The sequence below is a fragment of the Lutjanus erythropterus genome, chromosome 14 (genome assembly GCF_056507025.1).
Source record: "Lutjanus erythropterus isolate fLutEry1 chromosome 14, fLutEry1.hap2, whole genome shotgun sequence".
Taxonomy (NCBI): domain Eukaryota; kingdom Metazoa; phylum Chordata; class Actinopteri; order Lutjaniformes; family Lutjanidae; genus Lutjanus; species Lutjanus erythropterus.
In genome coordinates this window covers 37,234,291-37,252,122 of record NC_139330.1, presented here as the reverse complement: position 1 = coordinate 37,252,122, position 17,832 = coordinate 37,234,291, and the positions used below count along the sequence as shown (strand labels likewise).

Below are 17,832 nucleotides of genomic sequence, written 5' to 3'. Positions count from 1 at the left end.
ATTACACCACGTGGTACACATATAATTAAAAAAAAAAATCAGACAAGGAACTCTTTTTTTTATGGAGAACCTTTCAAATGTATACAGATTCACAAGGTCAATAAGTAACAATCATTAGAATGCATCCATGTTCTGTTTAGATCTATAATGCCTCATACATGTCAACCAGAGTGAAATATTAGACTTTGACAAATGTATATTAGATCTATATTAAAGGTCCCATATTATGCAAAATGCACTTTTTCAAGGTTTTTTAGTGAAAATCTGTGTTCCTGGCCTGCCTTCAGACTCCCCTGATATGAGAACAATCCTCTCTCTCCCTCTCTTGCTTGCTCCACCTTTCAGTGAATGTAGGCCAAAACGCTCTGTTTAGATTTGTGCCCATCTATGACGACATAGCCGGGCAAGCGCCTCCTCTGAGCCGGAGACCTGTGCTGCGTGTCTGTGCCGCCCACTGAAAACCTACGAGTCCGCCTCCCGGTCGCCATTATTTTCTCCGGTAAGGCTACACAGGCAAACAGAGATGTTGAAGGCACAAGGAAAGCACAACAAGTGCTCTGTTGTTTGCTGCAGGAACGAGCACAAATGTCTGCATTTTCTCCCGTCAGTAGACCCACAGAACACCCAGTGGATTAATTTTTTAATTTTATTTTTAAGTAAAATGTCCTCACAACGCTGGTAAAGTGTTGTGTGTGTGTATGTGTGTGTGTGTGCTAACCATTTTAATTCGGACTACTTCTTCATCAAAGGTCAGTGCAAAGGAGGATTTACTTCAAAACTGAAGCTCAAGGATGGATCAGTACCGACTGTCTGTGACACAACTGCAGACATGGCAGCGTAAGTTTTATCATCTTTATGCTGCTTTACTGTGTATTTAGCAGCTCATCCTGTCGTTAGCATCGCAGCTAATATGTGTAGCATCTACTGTGTGCTCTCACACTGGAGAGTCAAGATAATCTGTGTGAACGTTAAGCCTCATATGAAGCCAGCTAACTAAACAGAATAGTAAGTTGGATGCTGGTGACTGTTTTTCATTTCAGTTTTTGTGTGACTTCATACTGCTGGGTTTGTGTTATCGGCTCTGTTGTTATGGACTCCTCCTCTCTCCTCTGCCTGGCGGTGCTGTGTAACGTAGGTTAGCACCAAGATGCTAAGTATCTCATACCTGAAATGTGTAGCGACCTGCTGCAAAATCAAGCTGAGAAACTTCAGACTAAATCAGGCGTTGTGATTAGCGCATGTATGCAGTTGTGTTTATCTGTGCATAGAATGTAAGAATCAAAATAATCAGAAAATAAGTTTAATTTCTCCGGTTCAACAGCTTCCTCACCAACATCACCCCCTCCTCTATTCAGAGTTTACAGTGCTTCAACACCGATGCGCTAAAGGACAACAGTACGGTAACAGTAGTCCTGCATTACATTACAAACAACACAGTGGGGGTGCAGGACATGTAGGAGGAGAGGGACACGTCCATAATGATGACTGTTTTGCTTTGATATCAATACAATTCATAAAATCATGTGACTACATGGGTTACCAGTTTTTACTCACAAAAACGGCATTGTAACAATGACCAAGTCACACACATCAGCTGTTATTATAAATATATTAGTCCCATAGCAGTGTATGATTGCATATATTGTCTCAGTAGCATTTGAAAGACTCTTGGTGTTTCCATTTCTTGGAATGCTGTGCAGGTAAATGAAATTGTGGTTACTTTTAATTTGTTAAAAATATTTACAGTTCATTATTTCCATCTTTGATTTTCTCTGTACTGCTGTACTTTCAGACTCTGCCTGGCTGTCATGTATCAGTGAACCTGCTGACAAACCACACATCACATCTGGTGGAGACCAACTCTTCAAAGACCCTGAGAGGAACCTGCAGAACAAAACCAGTGACGACTGAGCCCACGTTCTGTAAGTGTTACATTCTTTTATTTGTCACTAACATTAAGTCATGTACATGTTGTGTTTACTGTATCACTGTAACAGTTGTTGTAAAGGTTTCAACAAAAAAAAGAAATAAAATAGAAAACTAATAACTTATATAAATACACACATAAACATAATACACTTACTATTTTGAAGTTTAAACAAAATCTTTGTGTAATATTGCACAGCACCAGCTCACAATGCTCTGATAGGCTGATACCTGTAACGACTGAAACATGTGGAAAAGATTTCCAGTTAACAGTTTATCCTCAAAAACATCAATCTTTGATGTGTCAAAGTTTTTTCGTTTTTTTTTTTCAAACTCAGTGAATCTTTCAGTTTACTGTCATGGATGATGGGTACATCATTTGACATGTTATACGATGTGATATATGCGATTTAATAAATGCCTCGCAGTATGTGTAAAACTTCTGTGAAGTCATGTTTAATATGAACAGTATCTGTTTATTTTGGGGTGTGCTTCTCCATTTATGGTGTTTAGTGAACACTAATGTTATGCCGACTTAAGTAATGTAAAGCAAACTAAAAAATCTGTCATATTTATCTTCATAAATACAACTAACAATATTGTGAAAATCTTTTCCGTCTGTATCATGAAATAAACTCTGACAGGATGATGCAGGACCCTGACACAAAACAGAGGGTCTTACTTCATCCTGAAGAGGTTTATTTTACAATACTGACCTGCTCACTGTACATTATCCTGCTCAATATACAATGACTTATCACAATCAGAATCAGATATACTTTATCGATCCCAGGAGGGAAATTGGTAGTGTTACAGTGGCACCCATTCAAGGAAGACTAGAATATAAGTATGTACATATAAGCATATAGAATATAGAAATTAAGATAAAATTATTCTGTAGAGATAAAGCTTTTAAGAAATAAAAATAAAATATTAACATGTGCATTGTGAATTAAAACTATATACAACAGTAGAAAAAAAAACTAAGATGTGTAAGAATATGTAAACATGCATTTGTATGTAAGTGATGTACAACAATATATACAGCAGTGGTACACATACTAGTGTAAAACAACAGTATGCTGAAGATGGGGACAAGTGTTATAGGATACATGTATTATAATAAGAGCACTGGTTGATTTAAATGCTCATATAAATAAATTATGTGGTTGTGATGCCAGTGTAGTCCTTGCATTGCACTACTTAATTATTATTGCACAGAGTATAATAATAACAATATTTGGGACACCTGTAACACTTGTAGAGGTCCTTTGTCCACAGAGTACTAACGTGTCTCACCGGAGGCATGACGGTTAACTATATACACAAATTATAATGTCACTTATTCGCCAAAATTTCCCTCAATAATGAACAAGCGGAGTGAGTTACAGTTAGCATTAGCTACCGAGCTAGTTACATTTTAACGCTGTACCAACACACACATCGACTAACTGTAAAGTATCAAGACACACAAAGTTGTAGACTTACCATTCAGACACGTCTGGCAACATCTGCAGTGTTTGAACTTCTGCAGGAGCCTCCTCTGGATTACATTCTTACGGAGCCCCTAAAGTGTCATGCAGAAAAAAAAAAAAAAAGATATGAAAGAAGATATGAAAACGTGTGCACGAGATAGTAAATCATGCGCACAAGATAATAAAACGTGCACACGTTTAAGCAAATCGTACGCACGAGATACTAAAACGTGCGCTCGAGTTATTAAAACGTGCGCTTGAGATACAATTATTTCCCAGCTTTGACTTGTCCATGCATATGGCTCTCGGTAGTGACCACTTCAGATGTTCACAGTAACACACGCGATACAATGGAGAGAAGAACTCAGCTAATAAACTTTTATTTTCACCTCGGAATGTCATATAATGACATTTTTGTTGCTCTTGCCAGGAGACATAGGATAATCATCAGCAGGAGTACTTTGCTGCGCATACTGAAGAACAATAGGCTCAGCCAACGGAAGGACTATGCAGATGTAGGCCGTGTTATTGACTTCATCCAGGAACAATTACAGGGTCCGGGGAAGATGCATATGTTACGGGTACCTGGCTGTGGCACCCATGAACAGTTATATGTGTGTGTCCTGTAATGCAAGGAACAATGATGAGGCAGGGAGACGCCACTGGACTCAACTGGATCCTCTGTTGACAGACATGACCTAATAAAATTCTTTCAGGGTTCCCCAAACTCTGTAACACAACATTAAAAACAGACTACGATCTCGCCAGTAAATGCCTGGCGAAATGTGAACAGTCAGGTTGGGTTATAAGATTTCTAAATCATATCGTTTATGAACTCAGCTACATCCAGAAATAAAGTTAGCTCAGCTGCTTGTATACCTGTTTTGGTGAAGATAGTACACAAAGAGAAGTTGTAGCAGCTTATTACGAAGAAAATGGGGTTACAGACTAATGGCAGTGGTGTTTTTTCTTTGTTTTTGGATTAATTTGCCAAGGCATTCAAGTAGTTTACACTCGCCAGGACTGATTGGATAGTGGCTAGCTGTGGTCTACAACTGCACTCTATGCATTTATTTCAGTTTTACATTGACTTACATGGGATTTTATGGACAGTTTCCAAAGTCGCTGCGGTTATTAGTGGATGATGCTAAGGACAGCGAGCCTCTTGCTTATGATGATGTTTACTTGTATTGAGCGGCTACTTTCATGATGTGGTATCGGGTGTGGGGTATCGGAGTAGTTTTATGAGTATGAGTACGAGTACGTGAGGACAGTATCGGACCGATACCCGATGCTGGTATCAATCAATCAATTTTGATCTGGCCTTCATTTCATCAGTACTGTAAAGTCTTAGACACTCTAATGCAGCAGTGCATGCATCATGTCCTGGCCGCTCAGACCCCCTTCTTGCTCGTTCAAATAAAAAAAAAAAAAAATCACCAATTACTAGCCTCTCCGCTGTTTCTTCTCCAGGGAATTCTTTATCAAACATGGGTCAACTATCTTTTAAAGAAGGTCTTGGTAATGCATTTTTTTTGTATCCTCAGCAAATTCAGGTCTTCTTTTTCATTAGGTACAGCTACCTCTGCTGCAAATCAAGGCATTTCTCACTCATCCCTGCTACAACTGGGCTGCTGGTCATCTTCTGCTTTCATGTTCTACATTTGTCCAGACATCAGGGCTGTGTTGCTATCAAAGACTTCTGAACTCTTACCTCCAGTTTAAACAACACATAACTGGTGATGGTGCATGATCCTTGGCATATACATCATTCTCTATTTTCACTTCTCTGCAATTTCAGTATATATCTTGTCCCTTGTACCTTTTCATCCACGTCTATTTTGACCAGGCGATCAGCCAGCGTTGCCTCCCTATTCTGTTTTCTTCTTTGAAAAAAAAACCCTCCATGCTGCATCTCTATGTATTTCCAACGACCAGGCGATTGCCAGCGTTGCTTCCCTATTCTGTCTTTTTTGTAAAAAAAACAAAAGAAAAAAAAATCGGTGACAGTGTCGCCTATCTCGTTGCATCTCTATTTTCATTTGATCATAGACCTTTATTTCTTTAGTTGGTCTCTGACCTTCTTCCGACTCTATCCAGATCAGCCTTTATTCATTCTCTCAGTGTTTTCTAGTCCTCATCTCAGGCATACTTTTTCTTTTACCAGACCCTCTGGTCATTCAACCATTCTGTGGCTGGAGGGGCTTTTTTCCTTTCAGTCAGCCCTACTTCCTTTCTTCGCATGCAGCCTTGTTTGCGGTAGACCCCACATCAGCTTTGCTTCTGCTTTCGCACGATCCTAGCTATCCTAGCTATCTATTCCACCCAGTCCATAGCATATTCTGACCGCATCATTTTTGATGCTAACTACCATTTCCTTTTCAGCTTGTCATGCCTTATTGTTTTCATATTTCCGTGCCTAATTCTTATTGTTTAATTTGAATTGTTGAGTTTGAATTGCGTTGTCTGCTGAGGTAAGGATGCATGGTATAATCTGGGTATCCTCTCTTATTTTTTTTCTCTTCACTACAGCTTCATCACCCCCATTTATATATGTGCATATCATTTTCACCACAATGGGGTCTAACCGCCAAAGACTTTTCATGTTTCATATCTCATCCACGTGTCAATAAACTTTCCTTTTACTCTTAGTCTCTCCTGATTGAAATGAAACTCAGCGTAAGTTCAATCAGGAAGACTTTTTTTTACGCTGCCTTCATTCACAACTTCCCTTTACTCTGTCTCACTCCTCCTATTCCCTCTAATCAGCTGATTGTGGGCGTTCACCTTCCTCTTTACTATCCAATCAGATTTTGCCACGGTCTCGGTAGCCAGTCAATTTGCTGCTGCCAAACTTTAAATCGCCTCTGTCTTTGCTCCATCAGCTGTCATTCAGTCAGTCGTGCGACCCTCCTCCACCCCTCTCTCCTCCAGTCATTGGACCCAGGCAGCCAGAAGATGTTCACCTCGATCCTCCCCACGCCCTGTCCTCCAGTCTTCAGGTCCAGGCAGCAGGAGTCCAGAGCCACTTCACCTCACCAGTCTCTGCTTTGCACCTCATCATCACCACCACCACCAGTGTCTAGACCCGGGGGGTTCTCTTCACTACAGCTTCATCACCCCACTTTAAAAAAGTGATAACCAGTTAAAATTCTTTTAGGTGATGTATGTGATTCAGCTTCATCAATAAATGCTAACAAATGATAAACAAATTGATCAGAAAGACCAAAGCTGGAGGGCAGGCAAATGTCCTGGACCTGGAATTCTTCTCTCTAGAAACTAAAAGTCATCCAGCTCCAATAAAAAACCCTGGTCATGAGTCAGTCCTTACATGAGAATCTGTCCAAACTAAAATAGTCTCCCAAGTCAACTAAAATGTGATGTAATGGGAGTTTTGTGAGTGGTGACATCATCCAACTTAGGAATACCAGGAATTCTGGGAGAGTGAGTCTGAGGCAGAACAAGCAAATTTAAAGCGGTCCTCTGGGCGATGACAGAACAGCAGATCACTCTTATATGGTTTATCTAGAAATAGCATCTGGGAAATTTACAGTCCCATTAAAAAGATTAGTCACCACTGCTGACTGATCCTGTGTCTGTGACTGTGAAATAATGTGGTGATGAATGAATGATACAGAGATTAAAATGTGTCATTGTTTTTGGCATTTTTATTCCTTGCCTTTAAGTGTTCATATTCAACATACAGTACCTGCACATTGCACATTGTTGTAGCATTCCAATCTCTCACATGATAACAGTCATATCATTCATGAACAGTAGCTTTCATAAATAGCATTCATGTATCCCTATCTTAAACACGTCCTTATCAGTGTACGCCTCTGCTTTGAAAGGGAAAACTGCATCTACTTACCCTTCAAAGCACAGGCAGAGGCTCTGTGTGCTGTGATAAAATGGCTGAGGCAAAATAAAACACAGGCTCCATCATAGTTAAAAAACAAGTGAGATAAAAAAAAAAACCTGAGTGATGTCAAGGTCATTTTCGAGCTGGGTGAGGAAACAAATTGGAGGGAAGATTGTGGGATCCTCCCTGCACTAGCTACAGGGCAGCAGAATGAGCTGGCCTCTGACTGTTAGTGACTGTGTGTGGCTGTGTGTGTGTTTGTGTGCACATGTGCACTCTGTGGATGAGTCCAGAAACAACCTCTCAGAGCATCAGAGTGTGAACTCTCGTTTTACTACCACAGTACCAAATTCTAAAATGCAATCCAAAATGGCTTCCTGATTGGCAGAGGGAGTTGTGGGAATGTAGGTTATACTGTGTTTAAGTCATGTTGTTCAGAATGTGTGGGAGAGTGGGAAAAATAATTCACATCAGTCTCCATGTTGTAAATCTAATTTATATTAGACATTTCTGACAGCTAAAATATCTCACACTCAGCAACAAGTATCCCAAACTGTTGGCAAAATTATCAGTGAACCATCATTCTTATTTTGATGGAACTACATTAAAATAAAATCTCATGTAATAAAAAGGAGCTAAACATTATTTGTATCTGATTTTGCTTGTTACAAGTTACAAACTTGATATAAACTACCTCATTCATTGCTGGTCCTGTGAAGACAAACTGTAGCACAAATGCATTTAGGGCATGTCCAACTCCACCTTTGCTAGTAAAATGGTGTATAATGTGGGCACAGGTATGTGGTCCTTGGTTGGTATGCCTTCTGCCTCTGCTGTCTCCTAATCCTCTGTCCCATCAACAACTCCATTTGAGTGTATACATGAACCCGCCTATATAGTTGCATCTTGGGCTACTATCTGAATAATGCACCTTTTAAATAGCAGGGAAGTACTGCACCACTGACCTCTCACCAGATATTTGTTGGTCAGTGGTGCAGTTGCTCTCTTCTACTTCATGGCCCTCCACTGCACTCTGAAAGCCATTATTTCTAATGGCTTGGCTATGCCACAATGGCTTTTTGCTGCATTGGGTGAAGTGGCGCACCACGCTGTGGATGCTAAGCATGCAGCTTAGCATGCTACTCAGCAAGACTGGAGTAAAATTTATTGGGGTTCTAGCTAACCCTCCAAAATACCAATTTGCCAACACATCTGACTATACCTCATTTGAAGACCAGCACACCCATGTGTGCCCAGACTGGCAGAAGTCCTCTACATTTGCTGCATACACAGTATGGGCACTGACAAAGTCCTGCACAGCTCCAGTTTTGCAAAGTTGAGATCCAGAACTGACCTGTTACCTGCAATTACCTCTAAGTCAAATCTACACCTGCCTGGACCTGTGACTAGAAGACCTGTGACCTTACCCATAATTAAACACACATACAGTCACTTGTCACTTACTTTTGTTCTCAACTGATGCAACGCCTGTGCTACTGAAGCATGCAGCTATATAAAAAAAATACTTTTTAAAGTTTTTTACAAGCAGTGTTATTCTCACAGTCTTTGGGTGTACCCTAATCCTCCCGAACATCCAACTGGCCTTTGACAATGTGACAATTTGGTGTCCTCCCTTGGCTACTTTTTCCTTGATGCCATCTATTTTAGCCAGCAGCTAGCCTTCATTGCTGTGCAAGCAAAAAGGCAGGATTGATTTCTCCAGGGAATAAAGTATGCTACTGTATCATATGTGTTATTTTATGGTTCTGGCCAGCTGTCCACTGCAATTATCTGATTTTTCACCTGTGAATTCATATTTTTTTTACCTTTTGCACAATATTTTTGCGATTCACTTTTCATGTACTTATGGGTACCCAACCCGGTGCAGGACTCTAGTGCTGACAACTGCATCAGTCAGAAATTAGCAAGGATGGTTGTGTTACACTGTGTGCTGCTCTCCGTGTAAGATAGGAACCAAAGATTCCATTTTGTAACTGCAATATGTGTTTTAGATGGCACTGACAAAAGACCTCATGCTAATACCTTGTCAAGTCAGAAAATCATTTTAGAAGGTGATGACAAATGTATTTTGTCATTTAGTTTTACGGAGTCGCTGACTATCTCTCCAATGACTTCCATTCCTCTGTGTAAATCTACAGTCTTGTCAAGCTTTGTCTAATGTATAAACACTTAATTTTAGTAAACTATGTTTAAAGGGGTTCTTATTTTTGTGTTTGTGTATAAAATGACCTAAAAACTGACCACTGGTAATTGGCACATGTATGTGTAGCATCAACATTATACCCAAAAACTGTAAGACAAAATTTCACCAAAATTGGCAGGTGGGTTGACATTCCACCCACTACTCAGGCAAGAAAAATGACACTCAGTGACCTCAAGGTGGCACTATAACAGTCAAGTTTATGTTTTTGCAATAATCTTGAAAATGGCTTAAGATAGACTCTGAATTCTTTCACCATTCTGAATCAATTAATTTATCTAAATCTTTTCTCAGTTAGTCTTCTGCTTTAAAAATGTGAACTTTGGGGAGTTTTTATCAAAAAACTATTTTTGTGAATTCATCTTAGACCATTGGGCCACTCATCCTGAAAATGAGTTAGCATCATCTACACACTTTGCTGATCTTAAATTATCAAGAGAACTTTGATACGTCGATGTGTTTGGATTTTATTTGGCAATTTTTATTGAAATAGCGAATTTTCTAAAATGTGTCATGAATTCAACAAATGAACACCCTGTGGAATAAACATGAAAATTTAGACACATGTTCAGTAGCGTTTGCTTAACTAATGTATTAAAGCACATTTTGTATCACTGATAGGGGGTACCACAGATGTGAAAAGTTAATATCTCGCAATTAGTAGTTAATAAGTACCAATAATATTATGTATGGTTTTGTATGAAAATCGTTTTGCACAATCTTGGGTTGTGACTTAGTCAATGCATGAATTTTGGTAATAATTGATTGAAATGGGCATGACTTATTACAACAAATCTAAATTTATAAACATTTCACAATCCAAACTTGTAAAAATCAGTCATACATCCCACAGAGCTGAAATTTCTTCAGCACATCTGCTGAATTGAAAAGTTTGTCTTCCTGTACCCTGTGGTCAATTAAGAGGTCCATCACTCCATTTTTCCAAATTTAAAAAATCAATTAACATCTGTATCTTCACAATTCTTCATTTAACTGTGACCAGAATCAACACAGGCATTCTGTAGATGGTCGATATCAAAATTTGAAACTGTGTTCAGATCTGTCAAACATGAGGCTGTAGTGATACTTAATATGAAATATCTGACAAAATCCATTTTTCAAAAGAATTTTATCACCAAGATTTTGCAAGCATTTTAAGTTTAAACAGATAAAAGTGTTCCAGTTTTGCACATCTGATATGATTGTCTCAACTTGTAACAAGGTGTGAGGGAACCATGTCTGCCCAGTGGTACAGTTTGTAAGTCACCTTCTCTGGGGATCCAAAGCTCGAGGGCTTGAAGCCCCATGTGAACAAGACCAACTTACCAATGATCAGTGCTTATTTCTTACAAGCATCCAACTCCATACAACTCCAGGTGCGCAACAGTTTGAGGTCTCTGTCGTTGTATTTTGCACTTCATAATGCACCACGCATTTTCAGTGGGAGACTGGACTGCAGGCAGGTCAGTCTCAGTACCTGAACTCTTTTACTACGAACCCACACTGTTAGAACACATCCACAATGTATCTTGACATCGTCTCGCTGAAATAAGCAGGGACATCTCTGAAAAAAACGTTGTCTGGATGACAGCATATGTTGCTCCAAAACCTGTACATACCTTTCAGCATTAATGGGGCCTTCACAGATGTGACCAAGATGCCATGGGCACACCCCCATACCATGACAGATGCTGGACTGAACTTTGTGTTTGTTTTGAAGCATTTTATGGGTCTAAGCACCACCTTTGTTCACACCTGTGGTTTCAATGTTCAGATACATGAAACAGATTAATAAACTCACATTCTGACATTGTTTTGAATGAAATAGTTTCATGTAAATATTACTTTACACAATGCTAAAAAAAAATTTTTTTTAGTTTACTTATCATTTATAATTTTTCTTAATCTAAACGTGCCTTTCCTACACTTTTGTGTTTTTACCGCAATGCTGAACAAAATCCATGGCTAACATTTGTTTTGAAATTCAAACAAATCTACTTCCTTTGGAAACATCTAGAAGATGAGCACATGGCCAACATGTTGGACCACTCACATTGAGTGATCCTTAAGACCAAGAAAAGAGTTGAAGATCATCTTATCTCCTGGAGTCCATACCAAACAGCTTATTAATTGTGATTTTTGAGGAACATATTAAAATAACTTCATGTTACTGTTGAATTCATGGATATTAGATGCAAGGAGTCAAAGCTAACATAGCAGACCTTGCTAGCCAAGAGACTCGGCCTTGACCTTTTTCCCATGCCCAAACCTGTGGAGGCTAACGCCTTGGACGGTCATCTTCTGTGCAGGGTAACTCACACACACAACCTGTCCAGTGAGTTTTTCTGGATAATCACACAGAATTCCTAAGCTTCCACCTGTTACAGTCTTCTAAGCAACCACTTATTTTAGGGTACCCCTGGTTAACTCTGCCTAACCCCCACATAGATTGGTCCACTGGAAAAGCTACAGATTGGGGAAAGGGATGTTTAAAGACTTGCTTTTTGGCTACTACTCCTCTGGCGTGGTCCCCTTCAGCTGCACTTTCCCCTCCTTTTCCAGCAGTGTCAGATGCCCAGAACTCAGAGTTTCCTGACCTTTCCAAGGTGCCCCCCTGATACCTTGATCTCAAGGAGGTCTTCAATAAGGCCAATGCTACTTTGTTGCCCCATTGCCAAGTTTATGACTGTGCTATTGATTTGTTACCTGGCACCACTCCCCCCAGAGGATGACTCTATTCCCTATCTGCTCCTGAGATGCAGGCTACGTATGTATGTATGTGGATTCCTCACTGGCAGCTGGTCTTATTCATCCTTCATCTTCCCCTGCCAGAGCTGGATTCTTCTTTGTGGAAAAGAAAGACAAGACCCTTCGCCCCTACATTGACTAGGTTTGAACGACATCACCATTAAAAACAGGCACCCCTCCCTCTCATTTACTCAGCATTTGAACAGTTGCAAGGGGCTAAGATTCTTTCCAAGCTTGACCTGAGAAATGCCTATCATTTGGTTAGAATAAGGGAGGGAGATGAGTGGGCATTATGAATATCTTGTGATGCCCTTTGGCCCCAGCTGTTTTCCAGGCTCTAGTCAGTGATGTCCTCTGAGACATGCGCAATATCTTCGTGTTAGTCTTGGACAATATCCTCATCTTCTTCCCTGACAAGGAAACCCACATCCAATATGTCTGTCGTGTCCTCCAGCGCCTACTCGACCACCAGCTCTTTGTTAAGGCTGAGAAATGTGAGTTTCACGTTCCTACTTTGTCTTTCTTGGGGTTCATTGTTTCTGAGGGGACAGTTCAGATGGATCCAGCTAAAGTTAACGCTGTCTCAGAGTGGCCAATTCCTGTCAACTGTAAGCAGCTTCAACGTTTTTTGGGGCTTGCTAACTTCTACAGACGTTTCATATGAAATTTCAGTAGTGTTGCTTTCCCTTTGCATGCTCTGACCTCTACCAATGTCAAGTTTCAGTGGACTCATCAAGCTGACCAGGCATTCCAGAAACTTAAGACCTGTTTCACCACAACCCCCATGTTGGTTCTCCCTGACCCACACCAGGAGTTTGTGGTTGAGGTGGACGCCTCTGATGTTGGGATTAGGGCAGTACTCTCCCAGCGCTCCAGGAAGGACAATTAATTCCATCCATGTGCCTTCCTATCCTGGAAACTTTCTGCTGCTGAGAGAAACTATGATGTCAAAAACAGGGAGTTGCTTGCAATCAAGGTGGCATTAGAGGAGTGGCCTGGTCTTCTGCGCCCACTGCCTGTTCCTCATGGTCCGACATCTCTCTTGATTTTGTTACAGGTCTGCCTCCCTCCAAAAGTAATACCACCATACTTACTGTTGTGGACAGATTCTCTAAGATGGTGCACTTTGTTCCTCTGCCCTCTGCCAAGGAAACGGCACAGGTTGTCCTGTCATATGTTTTGTTTACATGGCTTTCCCAGAGACATGGTTTCGGACCAGGGCCCCCAGTTTGTTTCTCAGTTTTGGAGGGCTTTCTGCTCCCTTCTTCATGCCTCTGTCAGCCTCTCCTCCCGACCCTCAGTCCAATGGCCAAACGGAGCAACTCAACCAGGAGCTGGAAAATGGTCTGTGCTGCCTTGTCTCCCAAAATCCTACCACCTGGAGTAAATGTCTCATTTGGGTTGAGTATGCTCATAATACACTGCCTTGCTCCTCTACTGAACTCTCCGACTTTCAGTGTGTTTATGGTTATCAACCCCACCGTTTCCTGCCCTGAAGGGTGAGGCCAGTGTTCCATTTGCTTTGGCCTTGGTCCACCGTTGTCGTCACATCTGTCGCCCGGAACTGTTACACCCTGAGGCTCCCTTTAAGGTCATGTTTTCCTTGTTTTCAGTTATTGTCAGTGTTTGCTGTTTTATTTTGGTACTCACCTTTGTCTCTTGTTTTAGGTACTTTACTTCCTGCCCGTGTGATTACCTGCCCGGCCCTGATTGGTTTCACCTGTCCCTCATTACCCTTCCTTCCTTGTGTATTTAGTTCTTGTGCTGCCCTTTGTCTGTTGCCAGTTCGTTTTCAGTTGTCTGAGTGTGTGCTCTAGCCTTTCTTCCCAGTGTTCTTCTTAGTATTTTGACCTGTTTTTGCATTTTTGACCCTGCTTTTGACTGCTGCCTTTGGATACCTTTGTGATTGTGGACTGATTATTCTGTATACTGACCTCTTTTTTTCAGTCAAGACCTTGTGTTTCTTGAGTCCAGTGTCTGAGTCCTTCTTGGTTGGCGCCAGTCTGACAGTTTGTTTGGACAAACATATCTATACATCTTAATGACTACAAATTATTCTATATATAATATAACCTCTGATGCTCAAAATTAAAATTCATAGAGGCTGATTTTTACTTATTCTTGGAGAATCAAAAATGTGCGTAGTTGAAGAAACAGGCAAGTGGACCTGCAGAGTGTTGAATACAGTGCCAATGACAGTGTCTCAGACTGAAGAGATGCAGCACATGTTCTCTATGGTAACTAGGTGTAACACTTACACATTGACACCAGCTCTGTAATTATACATTCCTGAAGCTCCCCTTCTGATTAATTAAGATGATTTTATTATCCAAATCCTTTTTCCCCTTTTTTTTTCTTATGCAACAGAAAGAAACCAAGAATTCAAAGTTTTATACATTTTACTATTTGATGCCTCATAGTCATAGTTTACATATGTGAATACAAAGATATAAAATATGATTACAATGCTTTGCTTTTTTATTTTTTAATGTAAACTATACTTATTCTCAGCTGTCACATGTAAAAGTCTTGATTGAAAGGCACTCGACAATACAAATGACAGTAGCTAGTCACTCTGTCGTCTTTACTACTGAGGAGGACAGTCACTATGTTTGGTCACGCAGCCTCCCACTCAGCTCCTGCAGCTCTGTGATGAGTTGCTCCAGTGCAGCGGCCCCGTCTTGCAGCTCGGCGTGGATCTGACCTGTTGCCACATCTGTGTGCATTTGCTGAAAGAGACAGACACAGAGGAAAGAGATGAAATAATGACGTGATGGACTGATGGATCATACTGTTAACATCAGTCCTATTTTTCTCATGAACAGTGAATGATTGAAATGCTAAATGATGACTTAAATGTGACAAGGAGGACTGGGCTGGTCAGTGGGCTGCTCACTGCAGGTCAGTGTATCATATGATCTGTACCAGTGGGTTAAATAATGTAGCAGTGGAAGATAAAGGCTGAAGTTAGACAAAAGTGACTGAGAGGCACACCAGCTATAAGCAGACTGTGGGCCTCAACATGCCAGTCACTCAGATTTTCTTCCATTTTGAGTGGAACCTGACAGAATGGATATTTGAAGGTGACAACCATATTTTAAAGTTTTAAAAAATAATTCCACAAGTAAATAACATTTAAAAACATTTAAAAACATTTTGTTAAGAATCCCTCAAACGTGGTTATTAAAGGGTTGTAACCACAATATCTACTACGTGTTCTCTGGTGGCCTAAATATATAATAACCACACATGTATCAGCGTACATATTGTATGTAGCCAACGTGTACGCTGATACAAATATACACTGATCAGCCACATTAGCACCACTGACAGGTGAAGTGAAGAACACCGATCATCTTGTTACAGTGGCACCTGTCGGTTGGTGGGATTTATCACGTCGTAAGTGAACAGTCAGTTGTTATAAGTTAATGGGTTGGAAGTGGGGAAATGGGCAGCTATTTCATCTACTTTGCCAAGGACCAGATTGTGATAGCAAGATAACTGGTCAGAGCAGAAACAGGTCTTGTGGGGTACTGGAAGAATACAGTGGTTAGTACCAACCAAAAGTGTCAGACTCAGTAGGCCTCATGTCAGAACATTTTCATATTCTTAACTTAAATTTCTCTTACTTTTTTGCATATGAAGGGCTCATACAGACATGACACATCAGATTCAGCAAAAAACTTGCAACTTCAGATAACTGTAAATGATCCACCTGTGCATATTTGAGTGCATGAGGCATGGGACTTGTAAATTAGCATAATTAGCACCCCAATGATACCATATATGGCTGCACTTCCTGCTCCATATGTCAGGAAATGTTCATTCATGAAAATGGTATCTAAGGGAAAAAAGAACTTTACGAGTTTGGAGTTTGACGTCCTGCTTTCAGAGATCCATAAAGGAAAATCTGTCCTTTTTTTTAATAGCATCAGCAGTGGAATTAAAAGACCTGCTAAAGCAAAGAAACAGGAAAAGTGAGTGCTGTTAATGCCATCTGACACCATCACTGAAATTAAAGAAGAAATGTCTCAGTATGAAAATAACTTCAGAGAAAAAAAACGACTTGCCACAGTAAGGTAAGTGATGACTGCAAGGAGGAGAGGGTTAGGAAGTTTTCAGCATGAACACAGAGGACAGAATAAGTGAGGATGTTCCCCTGGACAGACTTCATAAACCTGCATGTGCAGATTTACGGCCAATACACCTGACAGCAGGTAATAATAGATCATCGAATGAATGATGACAGAAGTCAAACTCAAAATGTGTTCAAACTAATGAAATATACAGTCAGTCGTGGCAAACTTTGGATTGGGTACCAACAGGCTGACTGCACATGACTCTACGACAGGTCTAGACCTTGTAAATTGTTTGTATTTGAAAGAAAATTCAAAATATGAGAAAAATGGCGACTGTGACAAGTTCTCCTAAATCACTTGTACACACCAGTTAAGAACAAATCTGTTCGTATGAGCAGTTCTTTCATGAGGCCCAGTGAGTCTAGTGGGGAGTGAAGACTAGCCCATTTGGTCTGATCCCACAGAGGAGCTGCTGTAGCACAAATTGCTATGTTGATTCAGACAGAAAGAACACACAGTGCTCATGCTGAGTCCTGTCCACTGCTGAAAGCTCCTACAATAGACACATGAACAGCAGAACTGGACCATGGAGTAATGGACGAAGGTTGTCTGGTGTGACGGTACGGGTGTGTGTTAGTGCCCATGGCATCATGGGTAATCGTCACATCTGTGAAGGCCCCTTTAATTCTGAAAGGTACATAAAGGCTTTGGAGCGACATATGCGGTTGTCCAGGCAACACCTTGTAATGTAGCTGATTATTTCAGCAAGACAATGGAAGACATATTGGGCCTCATTCACTAATGTGTGTAAAAATGTTCTTATTGTGCACACAAAATAAGTTCCCACACAAAATCACTGTCTGATTCATGAAACATGCGCACCGTGCATGTTTATGAATTAGACTCACTCTAAACTAACCGACTCATACCTGCTGCCTATAATCTGCATACTGACACACCCTTTTCTCTATATAAGGAAATATGTTTGCAAAGGAAAGTATCATAGTGGAGGTGGTGATGACATTGTAACTTCACATTCAGCCAGAATTAGGCATTGCTGCAGTGTGTGGGGGTGTTTATTTGTGTTTACAGTTTAACCACTGTGAAACATTCAGGAAATAATGTTTTATTTCTCTGATTTACCTGCTTTTACAAGCACTGAGCGCTGAGTATCCAAGGAAGAGGACTGAAAAGATACTTTAGTGACTCATAATAATAACAACTTGGGCTGCAATAACCGAAGCGGTGCATGTTGTGTTGTGTCCCAGGAGAAATGGACTGTCTCAGATGAAAAAGAAATGGTTCAACATTAAAGTTGATGTGTTAAAAAGAAAAACAGACCAGAAGAAAAATAAGGAAACAGGTGGAGAACAAGGAGCACCTGATCTATCAGCCCAAGATCAGGGACTCTCAAAATTACTGGAAAATAGGATAAAAAAAAATCAGGGTGAAAGTAATGACATCCAGCAAGGACTTTCACCCAACAATAATAATAATGATAATAATAATAATAATGATAAT

At 40.4% G+C, this 17,832-nt stretch overlaps 1 protein-coding gene across 1 annotated transcript in view; it reads right to left on the bottom strand.

Annotated features, from left to right (window-relative positions):
• Nucleotides 1-14,806: 14,806 nt before the first annotated feature.
• ttc27 (tetratricopeptide repeat domain 27) overlaps nucleotides 14,807-17,832 on the bottom strand; it is a 111,652-nt gene continuing 108,626 nt past the window's right edge. Inside the window, exon 20 of the mRNA XM_084735822.1 lies at nucleotides 14,807-14,961. Coding sequence (XP_084591948.1) covers nucleotides 14,839-14,961 — 123 coding nt within the window. The 3' untranslated portion in view covers nucleotides 14,807-14,838. The remainder of the gene's footprint in view (nucleotides 14,962-17,832) is intronic.